Source organism: Apteryx rowi, unplaced genomic scaffold, assembly GCF_003343035.1.
Source record: "Apteryx rowi isolate R43461 unplaced genomic scaffold, aptRow1 scaffold_54, whole genome shotgun sequence".
Classification (NCBI taxonomy): domain Eukaryota; kingdom Metazoa; phylum Chordata; class Aves; order Apterygiformes; family Apterygidae; genus Apteryx; species Apteryx rowi.
Window position 1 is genome coordinate 3,246,547 of NW_020450805.1, and position 13,397 is coordinate 3,259,943.

At 54.6% G+C, this 13,397-nt stretch overlaps 1 protein-coding gene across 4 annotated transcripts in view; it reads left to right on the forward strand.

The window, feature by feature from the left end:
* The window catches only part of TMEM63B (transmembrane protein 63B), a 59,639-nt gene extending 49,162 nt beyond the window's left edge, over nt 1-10,477 (forward strand). For 3 of the 4 annotated variants that reach the window (XM_026081243.1, XM_026081245.1, XM_026081244.1), the window contains exons 14-24: nt 123-260; nt 530-683; nt 1,031-1,137; nt 2,828-2,914; nt 4,830-4,895; nt 5,064-5,226; nt 5,424-5,529; nt 5,674-5,841; nt 6,048-6,163; nt 6,494-6,574; nt 7,773-10,477. In XM_026081243.1, the coding sequence (XP_025937028.1) occupies nt 123-260; nt 530-683; nt 1,031-1,137; nt 2,828-2,914; nt 4,830-4,895; nt 5,064-5,226; nt 5,424-5,529; nt 5,674-5,841; nt 6,048-6,163; nt 6,494-6,574; nt 7,773-7,940 (1,354 nt within the window). In that variant the 3' untranslated portion in view covers nt 7,941-10,477. The remainder of the gene's footprint in view (nt 1-122; nt 261-529; nt 684-1,030; nt 1,138-2,827; nt 2,915-4,829; nt 4,896-5,063; nt 5,227-5,423; nt 5,530-5,673; nt 5,842-6,047; nt 6,164-6,493; nt 6,575-7,772) is intronic. The other variant, XM_026081246.1, reaches the window with a different exon arrangement.
* Nucleotides 10,478-13,397: the final 2,920 nt, after the last annotated feature.

A 13,397-nucleotide genomic window follows, 5' to 3' on the forward strand; every position in this document is an offset into this window, starting at 1 on the left:
AAGGTGACCTCTCCCAGCTCTCCCCTTAAATCAGAGTAATCCCAGCACCAAGCCACCCCTCCTTGGCTTGTCCCTGCCAGCCCTCTTTGTCAGCATCTCTCCCTCTTTTCCTTCTTCTCCAGAATCCTCAAAGACTTCAATGCTTGCAAGTGCCAGGGCTGTGCATGCCGTGGGGAGCCCCGGGCCTCCTCCTGCAGCGAGTCCCTCCATGTCTCCAATTGGACTGTCAGCTACGCCCCCGACCCACAGAACATCTACTGGTGAGCACCTCTGCAGGGGTCAGCAGGCCCCAGTGATGGGGAAGGGGTGTACCTTCCCTTTGTCCCTCCCCTTCCACTTCTCTGATAACTAAATGGTTTACTGAAGCCCATCCTGGCTGAGTTAGAGGGTCTGGTCTGACATGAAGGGGAGAAGCCTGGGGTTGGCACCCCAAGCTCTATTATGCAGCCTAGACTAGTGTCACGGACAGGAGGCTCTGGACCTGCCATTCTCCCCGTGCGGCCGTTCTGATGCCCTGTCTCTCCCTCAGGGAACACCTCTCCATCCGGGGCTTCATCTGGTGGATCCGCTGCCTGGTTATCAATGTGGTCCTCTTCATCCTCCTCTTCTTCCTCACCACACCTGCTATCATCATCACCACTATGGACAAGTTCAATGTCACCAAGCCTGTGGAGTACCTCAACGTAAGGCCTTAGGAGAGGGACACAGGACAATGAGTAGCAGTGAAATCTCCCCAAGACACAACAGCTACTGCAGGCGAGGGGATAGTGAGAGAGATTGTCAGCATGCCCCAGGTCCAATCAGCCTGACAGCAAGGGAGGGAAGCCCCAGGAGAGGGGCTGCTATGCCCCGCTGTGTGCTCCTCAGCCTCTGGGAGGGGGTGCTGAGCCTGGCCAGGGTGCTGTGGCAGCTGTGGTGCTGGACACTTGGCCGTCAGCAAAGGCACCAGCTTCGTCTCAGGTCATCTCTGACTCACCCGAGAGCTGCTGCATCATGTGTAACGCGCAGTCTGTTCTCTGCCTTGTTGCAGAACCCCATCATCACTCAGTTCTTCCCCACCCTGTTGCTGTGGTGCTTCTCTGCTCTGCTGCCCACCATTGTGTATTACTCTGCCTTCTTTGAAGCACACTGGACCAGGTAAGGACAGCCAGTGCCTGTTCTTAGCCATACCAGCATGCTACCTGGGCACTTGACACTTCTCACAGAAGCAGGGCTCCTGGCTGGCTCCTCTTGCTTGAACTTCTGTCTCACACTCCAAGGCATGGTGTTATGTGGCACCTCTTGGACACCTTGGCATCTGTCACAAGCAACTGTCCTGCCAGTCGTTGGCCATATATCGTTCTGCAGCATGGTTGTTTGAGCTAAGCTTGGTGTAGGTCTGTAAGTAGTGGAAGAAAGCTGGGAGGACTTGAGCCAGTCACTGTGAGAAATGCTAGCAGCAAGTCTTGGCTAAGGTGAGTGTGCAGGTGGGGTGTGCCTGTACCCCTGTGTAAGTCATAGCTTTTCCAAGGAAAAATTGCCTTAGCTGCTATGGCTTCTGTCAATAGAGAATGTATTTGAAGTGCAGAGCACTAGTAAATGTATTTGCATGTTTGATGTGAGCTTTCTCTTCTGCTCTGTGTTGCAAAGATTTTGGTTGGGAGGATGCCACCAGCTCTGAGGGCTGCAGGTCAAGAGAGATGAGGACTGATTGCAGAGAGTCCTCCAAAGAGCAAACAAGGGTGATGCAAGGGCTAGGAGAGCCCGTGAGGAAAAGGTGGAGGAACTGGAACTCAAGAACAAACTTCAGACACACCGGAGAGAAAGGGGGAAATACTGATCTGTATCAGTAGTGGGCAGTGTGAGACTGGAGTTTGACACTGGGAAGAGCTTTCTGATGGGAAGGTTGGTGGAAGCCTAGAACAGACTGCTTGGGATGGATGTGGGCTGTGCACAGGGAAGTTTGTCTGAGGAGTTTGGGMAGACTGTTGGGAATGGGAGAGCTGAATCTCTCCTGGAATAGATCACCCTTATAGGTACCTTCTGGATGAACCATCTCCAGTATTTGTCTATACACATTTATGCATAAGGCATACTTAGACAGGCCTTCCCAGGCTGTGGGGTGGGATGCAACTGAAGGCTCATAGGCAGCTCTGCCCTTCTTCAGGCTTCCTACATCCCTGGTCCCACCAAATGATATAATATAGGCCTTTTTCTGCTGGCATCTCTGACAGCTGCAAATTACTGAATGAAGCCAGCTTCTTCTCAACACATCGTCCACTCCTTCCCTGGCTCTACCAAATGCTTTACCCTGTCCCTTCATCTTTCTCTCTCACTGTTGCCTCTAGGCCCTCTCATTTGTCCATTTCCCCCCTCCCTGGGAAGGGAAGGCTCTTCCTGACTCTGCTTTCTCCCTCCTTCTATCCCACCTGTCTGCCTGGTGCTCCCCTTCCTCTTCTCTCTGTTGTAGCCCAATATACTTAAGGTTTTCACATCTACTTTGTTGCCTGGGCCCAGCCTGAGAAGAGTAAGTTTTACCAGCCCAGCTGAGGCCAGACTGGAGCTCACTCTCCCCACACCACAACGCTCTCCCAGGGACCTCCCTCTTCCCCAGCTTGTTCCCTCTTTGCTTCTGCTGTATCTCTTGTCACCCCTTCCACGATAAACTTTTCCTCCCTCTGTGGTCAGGCAGGGCATGCGCACTGGGTGGCCTGTGCTTGCTCCCCCACCTCTGCTGCACTTGGTGTGCCTGGGGGCACGTCTCTTTGCCTTAACTCCTGGTGATGGGGACACTGCTCCTGGGGGTAATGTGACACTGAAAGGTTAACGGCCTCCTCTCTGCCCTCAGGTCTGGAGAGAACAGGACAACCATGCACAAGTGTTACACCTTCCTCATCTTCATGGTCTTGCTGCTGCCTTCACTGGGCCTGAGCAGGTGGGTGTTGAGGGAAGGCAAAGCAAGTGCAGAGAGCTGGAGCATGGGGAGGGCTGAGATGCACCTCTGGTTGTTTTCCTGCAGTACTTCCTTTCCCTGCTTCATGAGCGCTGGCCACTGTCCCCTTGGGGAGGCGACATTTAATTCTGGTTGGTGGACCAGGCCAGATCACACTCAGTTGGGTCCTAAGGAATTTCTTGAATCATGAGTAGTAACTATTTGCATATAGGTCAGATAAGGCCATCACTACACATCCTGTAGCTCTATTCACGTGTGTCTTGGTGTTACTATAATAATGCCCAAAAAATTGGCCTGGTCGGTGGATGCATGTGAAAGGTCTGTTTGAGGTCTGCTGGTGGAGGAGATGTTCCCCACCTCTGTGCTGAATGTGCACTCAGAATTTTGCRCAGAACTAGTGAATTTTCCATTTGAGACAGAATTGAGTAGGTTGTACTACTTGGGAGGATGGAATCATGTAGGGTGAAGAAATGCTGATCCTCCTGGATCTGAGCCTCAGATTTTCCTGCCGGACCTATACATATATGTTGACAAACAGTGTTGCATCAGCTGCCAGCCATCAGCATGGGCTCTCAGCACTGAACAGTGGCAAAGTGGAGAACAGCATGATGAAGAGAAAAGGAAAACTGGCTGGGGGTACTCACTGTGATAGGGAATTACATAGGCATCATGGTGCAGGGGATCTACGTCCCCTAAACTGAGGCGAGGATACAGTCCCTCAGTGACTAAATCAGGCAGTTCCTGAGAAGAGACAAGACTTCTGATAGAGACAGAAAAATAATCCTCCATCCCAGTGGATGACTGCAACAAAGTTTCCCAGAAAGATTTAAAATGTCTTGTCGATATAATGTTATAATCTAGGCAGGTGAATGCTCCGAGGGTTTGCATTCTAGCTGGGTACCATGTCTTTAAACAAATCAGACTTCCTTGTGAGCACAGAATCATGCTGCTGTTGCATTTGGAGATCTGTACTCCACCCTAAAGGTGTCAGAGGACTACACAGTTTTATATCCAAGATCCAGAATCAAGGGAAATAGGATTTGCTTCTCCCAGAAGTTTTTTAATCTCTGTGCTTGAGGGTACCTTGTACTAGTTTCTCCTGTAGAGTCAGTCACCTGTTGTTCCTTGCATGGATGTTTCGCCCAAACAGTGGGGAGAGGAAAATATTTTACTGACAGGATCAGGGCAAAGAGAGAAAAACGCACATGAGAATGGGAAACTTTACATCCTTTTTTTGGGTTGTGTCCTGTTTTTCCCAGTGTCCTGCTTACCCAGTTGCCAGTGGCATGTCCCAAGAGAGAACAATAAGGGCTATGGTCAGAGATTTAGAGCACCTTCCATTTATTTGCATGTGTATGTCTGTATGATATCACTGCTTCATATTTCATATTGAATTATTGATTTATTTTAATTATGTCATTTAAAAGAAACAATAACCATCACTTCACTCAAACTTTTTTGCTAAAGCAAGAAAAAACTGCTTCCTATCTATTAAAGCTCCTCTGCAAAGTAGTAGTGTAAAACAAAACACCTTCCCTGCTGCATACTTGGGAACAGGAGAGAGCAAAAGTGAGAACTGGTATACTGTCCCCTGCAGCATGGATCTCACAGGATGGGATTTTTGCCAGTAGGATTTCCATACACTAAAGACTTTGCCCTTTACAAACACTAGAGAGAGGAAAACCGCAGCTGGTGGGCCCTGTGAGATGTTGCACTGCCCTGAATGTATGTCTGGCTACACAGACTTGCCTGTTAGCGCAGTAGCTGGTTCTGGAGAGCGGCCAGGGCCCAGGGGCATATACACATGTGGTCCTTGTCTACAACCCTCTCTACACTCACACTGAACTCTTTTTCAATTTTTTTTCTCTTTTCTTCCCCTCCTGCTGTTCCCCCACAGCTTGGATGTGTTTTTCCGCTGGTTATTTGACAAGAAGTTCCTGGCTGAAGCCGCAGTACGATTTGAGTAAGTGGAGCAGGAGAGAAGGCTCTCTGTTATAATGGGGAATCCTTGCTGACATCCAAAGGTCCCCATGGCCTTGCCCCATGCAGCTGGGGCTCCTGGCTCATCCCCTATACAGCCTTCTGGTAGAGGGAATACCTCCTGCAGCCTTTTCTTACTCTCCCTCCTCAGGTGTGTGTTTCTGCCAGATAATGGGGCCTTTTTCGTGAACTACGTCATCGCCTCTGCCTTCATTGGGAATGCCATGGACCTGCTGCGCATCCCTGGCTTGCTCATGTACATGATACGCCTCTGCCTGGCCCGTTCAGCCGCTGAGCGGCGAAACGTCAAGCGAGTATGTAGTGGGGCTGGGGGGGACGGGATTATGGCTTCTACCTGGGGCTGAAAGTGCTGTGTTGGGGCACCCGCGCTCCTTGGCCTGCCAAATCCTGCGTATATAATGTGGGTGTAATGTGCAGACAGAGGGGTGTCATGTAGCCCCCTTGCTTGGCTTCTGGGGCTGCGCTGACAGGCCTCTGCTCTCTCCTGCAGCATCAGGCCTATGAGTTTCAGTTTGGGGCCGCTTATGCCTGGATGATGTGTGTCTTCACTGTGGTCATGACGTATAGCATCACCTGTCCCATCATTGTCCCCTTCGGTAAGCAGTGCCCCTCCACCTCCCTGCACTGGAGGCCAGAGGGAGAGCTCTGGAGGGTGGCAGGATGGGGTGGGGGAAGATACTACTTGTAGGTTAGAGGCATTGGGAAAGAGTTTGATTCCCCTCTCTGCTGATATCTCTCAGGGCTCATGTACATGCTACTTAAGCACTTAGTGGACCGGTACAACCTGTATTATGCCTACCTGCCTGCCAAGCTGGACAAGAAGATCCATTCGGGGGCCGTGAACCAGGTTGTGGCAGCCCCCATCCTCTGCCTCTTCTGGCTTCTCTTCTTCTCCACCATGCGCACAGGTAAATGCCAGGGTGGGAAGCTTGCCCCTGCCAGAGTGCCTTGCTTTTGGCCTCCTTCAACGCCCAGTTACAGACCAACTTTGCTGGCCTGGCACAGCCCCGCCGAGCCATGCTCCCGGCAGTCTCCTGGGCATGGAGCACAGCCAGAGCTGCTGTGACTTCTTTTTTTTTATTTTTTCTTTTTCTTTTGTTTTGTCTTGCCCCAGGGTTCCTGGCCCCCACTTCCATGTTCACCTTTGTGGTCCTTGTGATCACCATTGTGATCTGCCTGTGTCACGTCTGCTTCGGGCACTTCAAATACCTCAGCGCTCACAACTACAAGGTGAGGCTCTGTGCTGTGTGGGGGAGTGTGGGGCTCTTCCTGTGGGAGCACAGCTCAACAGTCAGACAGCAGAAGCTTTGGGGGCCCCTGGCCAGCCTTGGCATGTGAGCTTCGTCCCCAGCAGAGCCTTTGAACTCCAGGTTCCCTAAGGGGAAAGTTCCCAAAGCAGCCCAGAGCTCGACTGTGTCTGTGCCATGGGACGCTGCTCCCATACTCTACAGAGAGCTCTAGCGTAGCCCTTACTGGAGTGTGGCTCCTGCTGCAAGTTTGGGGGCAGTGAGACAGCAAATGTGTTGCCCTGGCATTCTCTTGATTTCTCCTTTACCACAGATTGACCACACAGAGGTGGATGCCATAGAAAACAGGCAGAATGGGAGACCTGCCACCAACCTGCCAGCTCCCAAATCCGCAGTGAGTCATTGTTCCCACCTCCATGCCCTGGCACACTTCTTACCCAGGTTTAGGAAGGGGAGGTACCCCTGTACATTTCCTTCTTGTCCGAGTGCCTCACTCCTGGCCTTTCTCAGGCAGCACCCAGAGCCTCCTGATGAGGGTGGGAGGCAAGTGCTGGGCCCTGTGCCACTCACCTGAGCTGGGTGATGAATTTTAATCTTCCCTCTGCCTGTCCCACACCCTTTTCCTCCACTCCCCAGATGCTGTGTGATCACTTTTTGCCTCTCTCAGCCAGCACAGTAAATCTAGACTGGCTACATCTCCCTTCTTGTTCTACATCTCTGAGCCTTTGTCCATCAGGGCACCCACAGGGCTGGCCCTCAGGCCAACGCAAAGGGGTCTCCATAGGCGTATTGAAAGCAAAGAAAATGCTTTTTCTGCTCAAAGCCTTGGGGGACTCCCCTCTGTCTAGTTCTGAGATCCCAGGTTCAGTCTTCTGAACTTCTCCTTGGCTCGCTGGCTCTATTCCAGCTACTTCCTTCCACAATGAGATTCTTTTTTTTAAGCTGTGGCTGAGGTCTATATAGAGACAGAGGGGTGCTTGGGGAGCTGCCAGACTCCTCGATGCTGCCCACCTTCTTTCCTCATCTGAGCCTGCAGGGGGAGATCTCCTGGCTGGGCACTGCCCCACCGTGGTAGGCTGCAGCTGCACCCTTCTCTTCCTTCAACTGTTAGGCCTCCAGAGCCAAGGCAGAGAGTTTGTATTGCAGCTCCTGCATCCACCAGGCATCTTCCCTGTGCCCAGGAGTCCTGAACAGAGGAGGAGGGGGAGTTCTGCTCTGGGTAGCTCAACACAGGCATGGGTATCTGTGAGCCCAACACAGTACTTAGAGATGTTCGAGGATTAAATGCAGAGATTAGGTAAAGTGGAGCCTCCTGCTCTCCAGGGAGAGCTGGGCTCTGATGTGCATATGTAATCTAGGCTCCTTCCCAGCATGACCCCCTTCCCCCCACCCTGGGTCTCCTATGCAGTCTGGGGGAGCTATTCCTTGCCTTCCCAGCTTGTCCCTGTATTCAGCCTCCCAACTACATGGTGCTTCACCCCATTGTGCTTTGCTGCCCTGAATCCCACAGGGGCTGTGAGAAGCTCCTGGAGCTCACTTGTGTTTCTGCTCTCCCCGCCCCAACCCCTCACCCTTGTTTTATGTGGCCCTAGCAGAAGTACATTGCCCAAGTGCTGCAGGACTCCTCACCGGAGGGCGAAGCAACCGAGTCCGAGGAGCAGGGGTCTCAGGACGAAGAGCTCATCAACACGGATGGCATGAATGACACAGATTTCCAGTCGTGTGAGGACAGCCTGATAGAGAACGAGATCCACCAGTAGGGACCTCAAAGGGAGGGAGGGGAAGGAGTCCCAGGCACCGGGCAGGCTGCCGCACACGGAGACAGAGAGAGAAAAATTGAATGAAGCGAGCAGGCAGGGAGGGTGCCAGCCGCTGCCATTGCCCACCCCCCAGGGCCACTACCTTCAGCGAGGGCAGGGGCACTGAGGCTCTCCATTTCCCTGCCTCCACCTCTGCCACTGCTCCCTCAGGTGCCCGGCTGGGCAGCTGTGAGGGGCATGCTCATTACTAGCCACCTTCTTTAACACATATCCAGACTGCACAACCCCAGGGGCTGGGGAGGAAGGTGACTTTGATCCTGCTGAGCTTCTTTTGTGAACCAGGAGGACCCAAGGAGAGCAGGAAAATTAGGTGCTTTGTGGGGACAGGGTGAGCGTTGAGGGCAGGGGGGACCTTCAAGCACCATTGGGACTCTAGGGAGGGCCCCTTTGTCCTCCATCCTCCTGACAAGAAACAGGAACACTAATGACTTATTAGATTTACTGGAAGGCAACAAACACAACGCTTTAAACATCATATTGGGAGTCCCTATTAGTGAAGGGTGGGGAAGGGGGATGGCTTTGAGCCACCAGGGAGCTGTTGTGTCTGTGCAGAGCTTCCCTCCCTTTTCTCCATGGCCACGTGTGCCCTTGCTCAGCCTGTGGCCATCCCCTGCACCCACCTCCCATGCCCCCACCACCTACACACAGGGAGGGTTATAGCCTAGCCCTGGGGGGGGGAGCTGGTGTCACCCACCAAAAGCCCTGCAGGGCTGGTGAGGGCTGGAGCGCTGGGCTGAGCGGCTGGGCAGCCCGATGCAGGGTGAGGGGTGCCAAGGGCAGTTCTTGCAGCTAGGAGGAGGTGTGGGCAGCCTCTCTCCCAGATGATGCCCCCTGCCCCTCCCGAGGCTTACAGTCAGGGGCATGCCGCATCCTTTTAAGTGGCATTTTTTTGCACATTTTGCTCCCCTTTCAAACAAAAATCAACCTGACCCCCCCATGCTACCCCAGCTCCCCCTACTGCCCTGTGTCTGCACAGCCACACTGGGCACAGAGAGGGCTGGGTTGGGGAGGGGTCTCCTGGGTGCTATGGAGAGGGGAGAAGGGGCCTGGACCACAGAGCCCCCAGCACATGCGGAGTCGGCATTGCCTGGTTGACACTGGGCCGCTGCCTTCCCCGCACCTACGGGTCTCGGCTCGACGCGGTAGGCGGTCAGAGAGGGAGGGAGCCCTCTCCCACTAAGCCCACCATTTTCATGAGGGCGAGGGCCTTATGGGCCTGTGCTGGCTTTATTTATATGCTTCACCCCCTGTGGGCTGGACATGGGTTTGCCTGGCATCCCCCAACCTGAGAGGGGGAAGCCATTCCTTCCCAGTCTCTGCCCTTGCTGCCCTCCCTGGTGATGGCCATGTCTCAAAGGCAGGGAGGGGACAGGAAGGATGCAAGAGGGGCCCTGGGCCAGGGGCAGGTCTAAGGCCCAAGACCTGCACATGGGAGCAGGCAGGAGATGTAGACTGGAGCCCCTGGTGCATGCGGGGAGATTTGACCCTATTTGAAGGTTCTTGTGAGGACATTTCTGGTCAGGATCATTTGCCCTCAGCTGCTTCCTCCCTTCCCCTTGTGTAAAATGTAAAGGAAAACATAGATCTCCCTGCTATTGAGCTGTATTTATTTCCCTGAATCCCCTGCCACCATCTTGTTTGGTGCTCATTGCTGACACTACCACCTTCCCTGTGCCTGTCTTCTGAGGGCTGCTCTGTCTCCGGCTTGCTGGAGCGGTGCCTGGTGCCCTGCAGGGTCTCCTGGGGCTGGGGGGAAGGGGACAGTCATTTAACATTTTATTCACCATTTCTGGCCCTGGAGCTCAAAGCACTTTATAGACCCAAATGACCGAAGATTCAGCCCTTCCAGCTCTGCTCTGGGGAAGGGCAGTCACAACCGATTGCTTCTTTTCTCCCCCTTCCCCCTGTTAGAGGAGGGGATCCTGAGGCACAGAGCAGGCACAGGGCTTGTCCCATGTCACACAGCTCCAGGAAGGGTGTAGCTGACTTTTCCATACACCTCTCTAATAGGAATTCCAGGCCCAGAGGAACTAGGGGGCAGAGGGGAAGAGACATGGGTCTCAGAGGCAGGGAGAGGGCAGGCTGTGGCCGGCCCCAAGTAGCCAGACTGGGACTGAAAAACGTGTAGGGTGCAGAGAGGCACATTGATTGTCACTCATCCCCTCCTGGGACGGGCTAGAAATGAAATCAGCATGCAGGATGAGAGCTCCCAGCACGGTCCCAGGCTGGAGCGGGGAGGATGTTGATCCTGCTTCCATATTCCTACACCCATCTAGCACCCTTCTCTCCCCACCCCGGTATGGCAGGCTGGCTGGGATGGCTCCAGTCTCTGTACACGCGGTTGTGGCCCCAGGGCTGCGCCTGTGGCTGTCGGGGCGGTGGCCAGGCTCTGCCCATGGAGACCTGCACTCTGATTGGCACTGTCTGTGTAGAGATGTGTATAATACCCTGTATATATTTGTGTACAAAAGAAAAAAGGAAAAAAAGGAGCTGTTGTTCTTGTGGTCTTTCTTTGTGGAGCGGGGTGGAGTTGGGACCTGAGAGGAGAGACCTTGGCTGCAGCTAGGATTCAGAAGCGTGCATGGTTCAGAGGGAAAAATGCGGGGTTGTGCAGTGTGTTAACCCTTTTCCTCAGCCCCCACTACCCACCTCAGTAGTATCTCTGCACACAGGGCAAGTGTCAGCAGCAGCACATGTGGCAGCTCATATCTCCGGTCAGGAACCTGTCTCCTGGCTTGGTGTGGGTGGATGGGCGGCTGAAGGCTTTGCGAAGGGTGCCAGGCCCCTGGAGTGCAGCAGAGCTGGGAATGCTCTCTGCTGTGTGATGCTCCCTGTAGCTTAGCAGTCTCCTAAGCCCACCAGAGTGCCCTAGGCACGCAGCAGCTGGATGGACTCAGGCTGCTCAGTGCTGCTGTTAAACATAGGCTGAAGCATGGGTGTTTCCCAGCCAGTTGGTACCCTGGCCTTTGGCTAAGCAGAGTCACTACATATGTGTGCCTTTGTTTGCTTGGCCTGTCACAGTGGTGGGGAAGTGAGGTGTAGGGTAGGCCTCTGTGAGGATGACAGACCGGTGACCCCAGCCAGCCTGGTTGCACCTCACGTTGCTCAGGCACAGCTGCATTCAATGGCCTCATGCACCAGAGCCCTGTTTTGAGTGGAGGCAGGCAGCATCCCTGCCACCTGGCTTCCACAGAGCTTAGGTTTGTGTGTGGGACCAGCATGCTCCTCCACAAGCTTGGTGCAGGGTGAACACAGGGCAAAAGGCACTCCCTGGCGGCCTGCAGTCAAAAAACAAGGAAGAGGTGACACCTGGGTGCAGACACAAAGAACAGTAAGACCAAAACAGGAGGTACATTACCTGCTGTCAGGTTCCTGTAGGCATCACTACAAAAGAAAGCTTGAAAAGAAGAGAACGAGGAAATTGTGCAGGTATTCGCAGGAAATTACACCCAAGAACAAGGGGCAGAACATGAGACAGCCTGTGTGAAAGGGTTACACGGGAGCTGTTTCGAACCCCATGAGAACCAGCTATCTAAGGGGCCTTGCAATGCAAGGGACAGCAGTGTACCAGCCTTTTGGCTGATATTACGGTGCAGTGGCCCCCTCCAGCACACCAGAGCATGGTAGCACATGGCCTTATTCCACCTGTACCAGCTGGAGTGTGTGGGCAGCACCAGCTGTTTGCAGCTGGTTCTGAGAGCCCTTGGCAGTGCAGACACTTCACCTCAGCCCAAATGTGCCCTGAACTTGTGTGTCTTTCACTCCCTGGAGATGGGGACAGGGACAGGGCAGCTCTGACGAGTCCTGGCCAGAGCTGGAGCTTTCCTTTGTGTGTACAGTGGCACGGCTATGCTTTGTCCGGCTTTGAGTGTCCTGGTTGCCCTTCCCTCAGGCAGCTCCTGACTCTGTGTGCRACTTGGGGCAACCTTGCTTAGCAAGGAGTTTGTCTCTCTTCTCTTGCATCTGTTCCTTGTGCTCTTGTCCAGTTTTCTATTCTTTTGCTGTGTCTCAGCATCATAGGTGGGTACGGTGCTGTTTCAGCCTCTCCCCCAAGGCTCAAACTAGCCAAGGATTGCGTTCCCTTTCCTCCCCCTCTGCCCCACAAACTACCAGCGTAAACATTAGTCTGGGAGAGGAGTGGTGCAGAGCCCCTCGGTTCAGCCCAGCCCCATACCAGCTGTTGGGTCATGTCCCTTCCAGCCATGTTGTGGGCAGGGGATTGTTCATAATGGAGGCACTGGGAGACAAGATACTACTTCACCAGCATTGGGCCAGGACTGGTGGAAACTCTACTCTGGTTCATATGCCCTTGGCTGGGCAGAACAACCCAGATAATACCACACATGCTCTGACAGGGCAATGTGGCATAGTGAGAACGGGACCTGCAAAAGCTGTCCGTGTCCTCCTGGGCCTGGAAGTGCTGGGACAGAAAGCAGGCACTCTCCAAAGGACCCAGCGGGGAGCACATGGATGCCAACTCCCTAAGGTGACGTGATGTGAAGTGTTAGCAGGCTCCTCAGCTGCAACCAGCCACGAGGGGAGGTGAAGGGATCCCCAGGTTGGTGACACCCGTTGGGATCACCACATCCAACCCCAGCACCGGGACGGCAGCCCTGGGGAAAGACACAGCATTCTTCCTGGGGCTGGGGCAGGTGGGGGGCTGGGCTGGGGTGGGCTGCGTTGAACTAGTCTGAGCTGAGCTGTGCTGGTCGGTGCTGGGCCATGCCGTGAACTGCTGTGCCATGCCGTGCGGTGCCATGCTGAGCCCCGCTGCTGGCCATGCATGCTGGCAGCGGCACCACCCCACATAGGTGTACAGTGAGTCACGGCAAGCAGGCACACATGGGCGGCCCTGTTGTGGGAGGCCCCGTGGCAGTACCACTTGCTCAGGGTGGCTCCTCTGCACCCCAGAGCTAAGGGCAGCTGGCTGGGAGGCCCTCAGGGCTAGCCGTGATGGCCAGGGCTTGCACCAGGACCGCAGGGAGGGCTGGGCTGCCAGTGGCAGGCTGCAGGCACCAGGACTGGGGAAGTTCCCTCTCTTACCCCAGGAGCTGGTGGCTTGCTGCCTCATCATCCACAAACGCCTTCCCTGGGGAAGATGCTCCCCTTCTCCTTCCATCCCCGGCTGTGGCCTCTGCGTGCCCCGAGCCCTTTGCGCGCAGCAAGGGGGCCAAGGCAGGGGTGCCTTTGGCGAGGCTGAGCCAGCACCGCCAGGAGTGCTCCAGCCTCGCCCCGCCTGGGCTGTCTGTACACCCCCAGCGCAGGGTCAGGGGACAATTTTAGGGCGAAGGGACCTCAGGAGGCCCTTCCTGCCCAAGAGCTGCCAGCCGCAGGGCCAGCTGCCAGGTCAGCCCCGGGCTCCGACGCTTCGCCAGCGAGCACAGGGCCAGCGGCGCC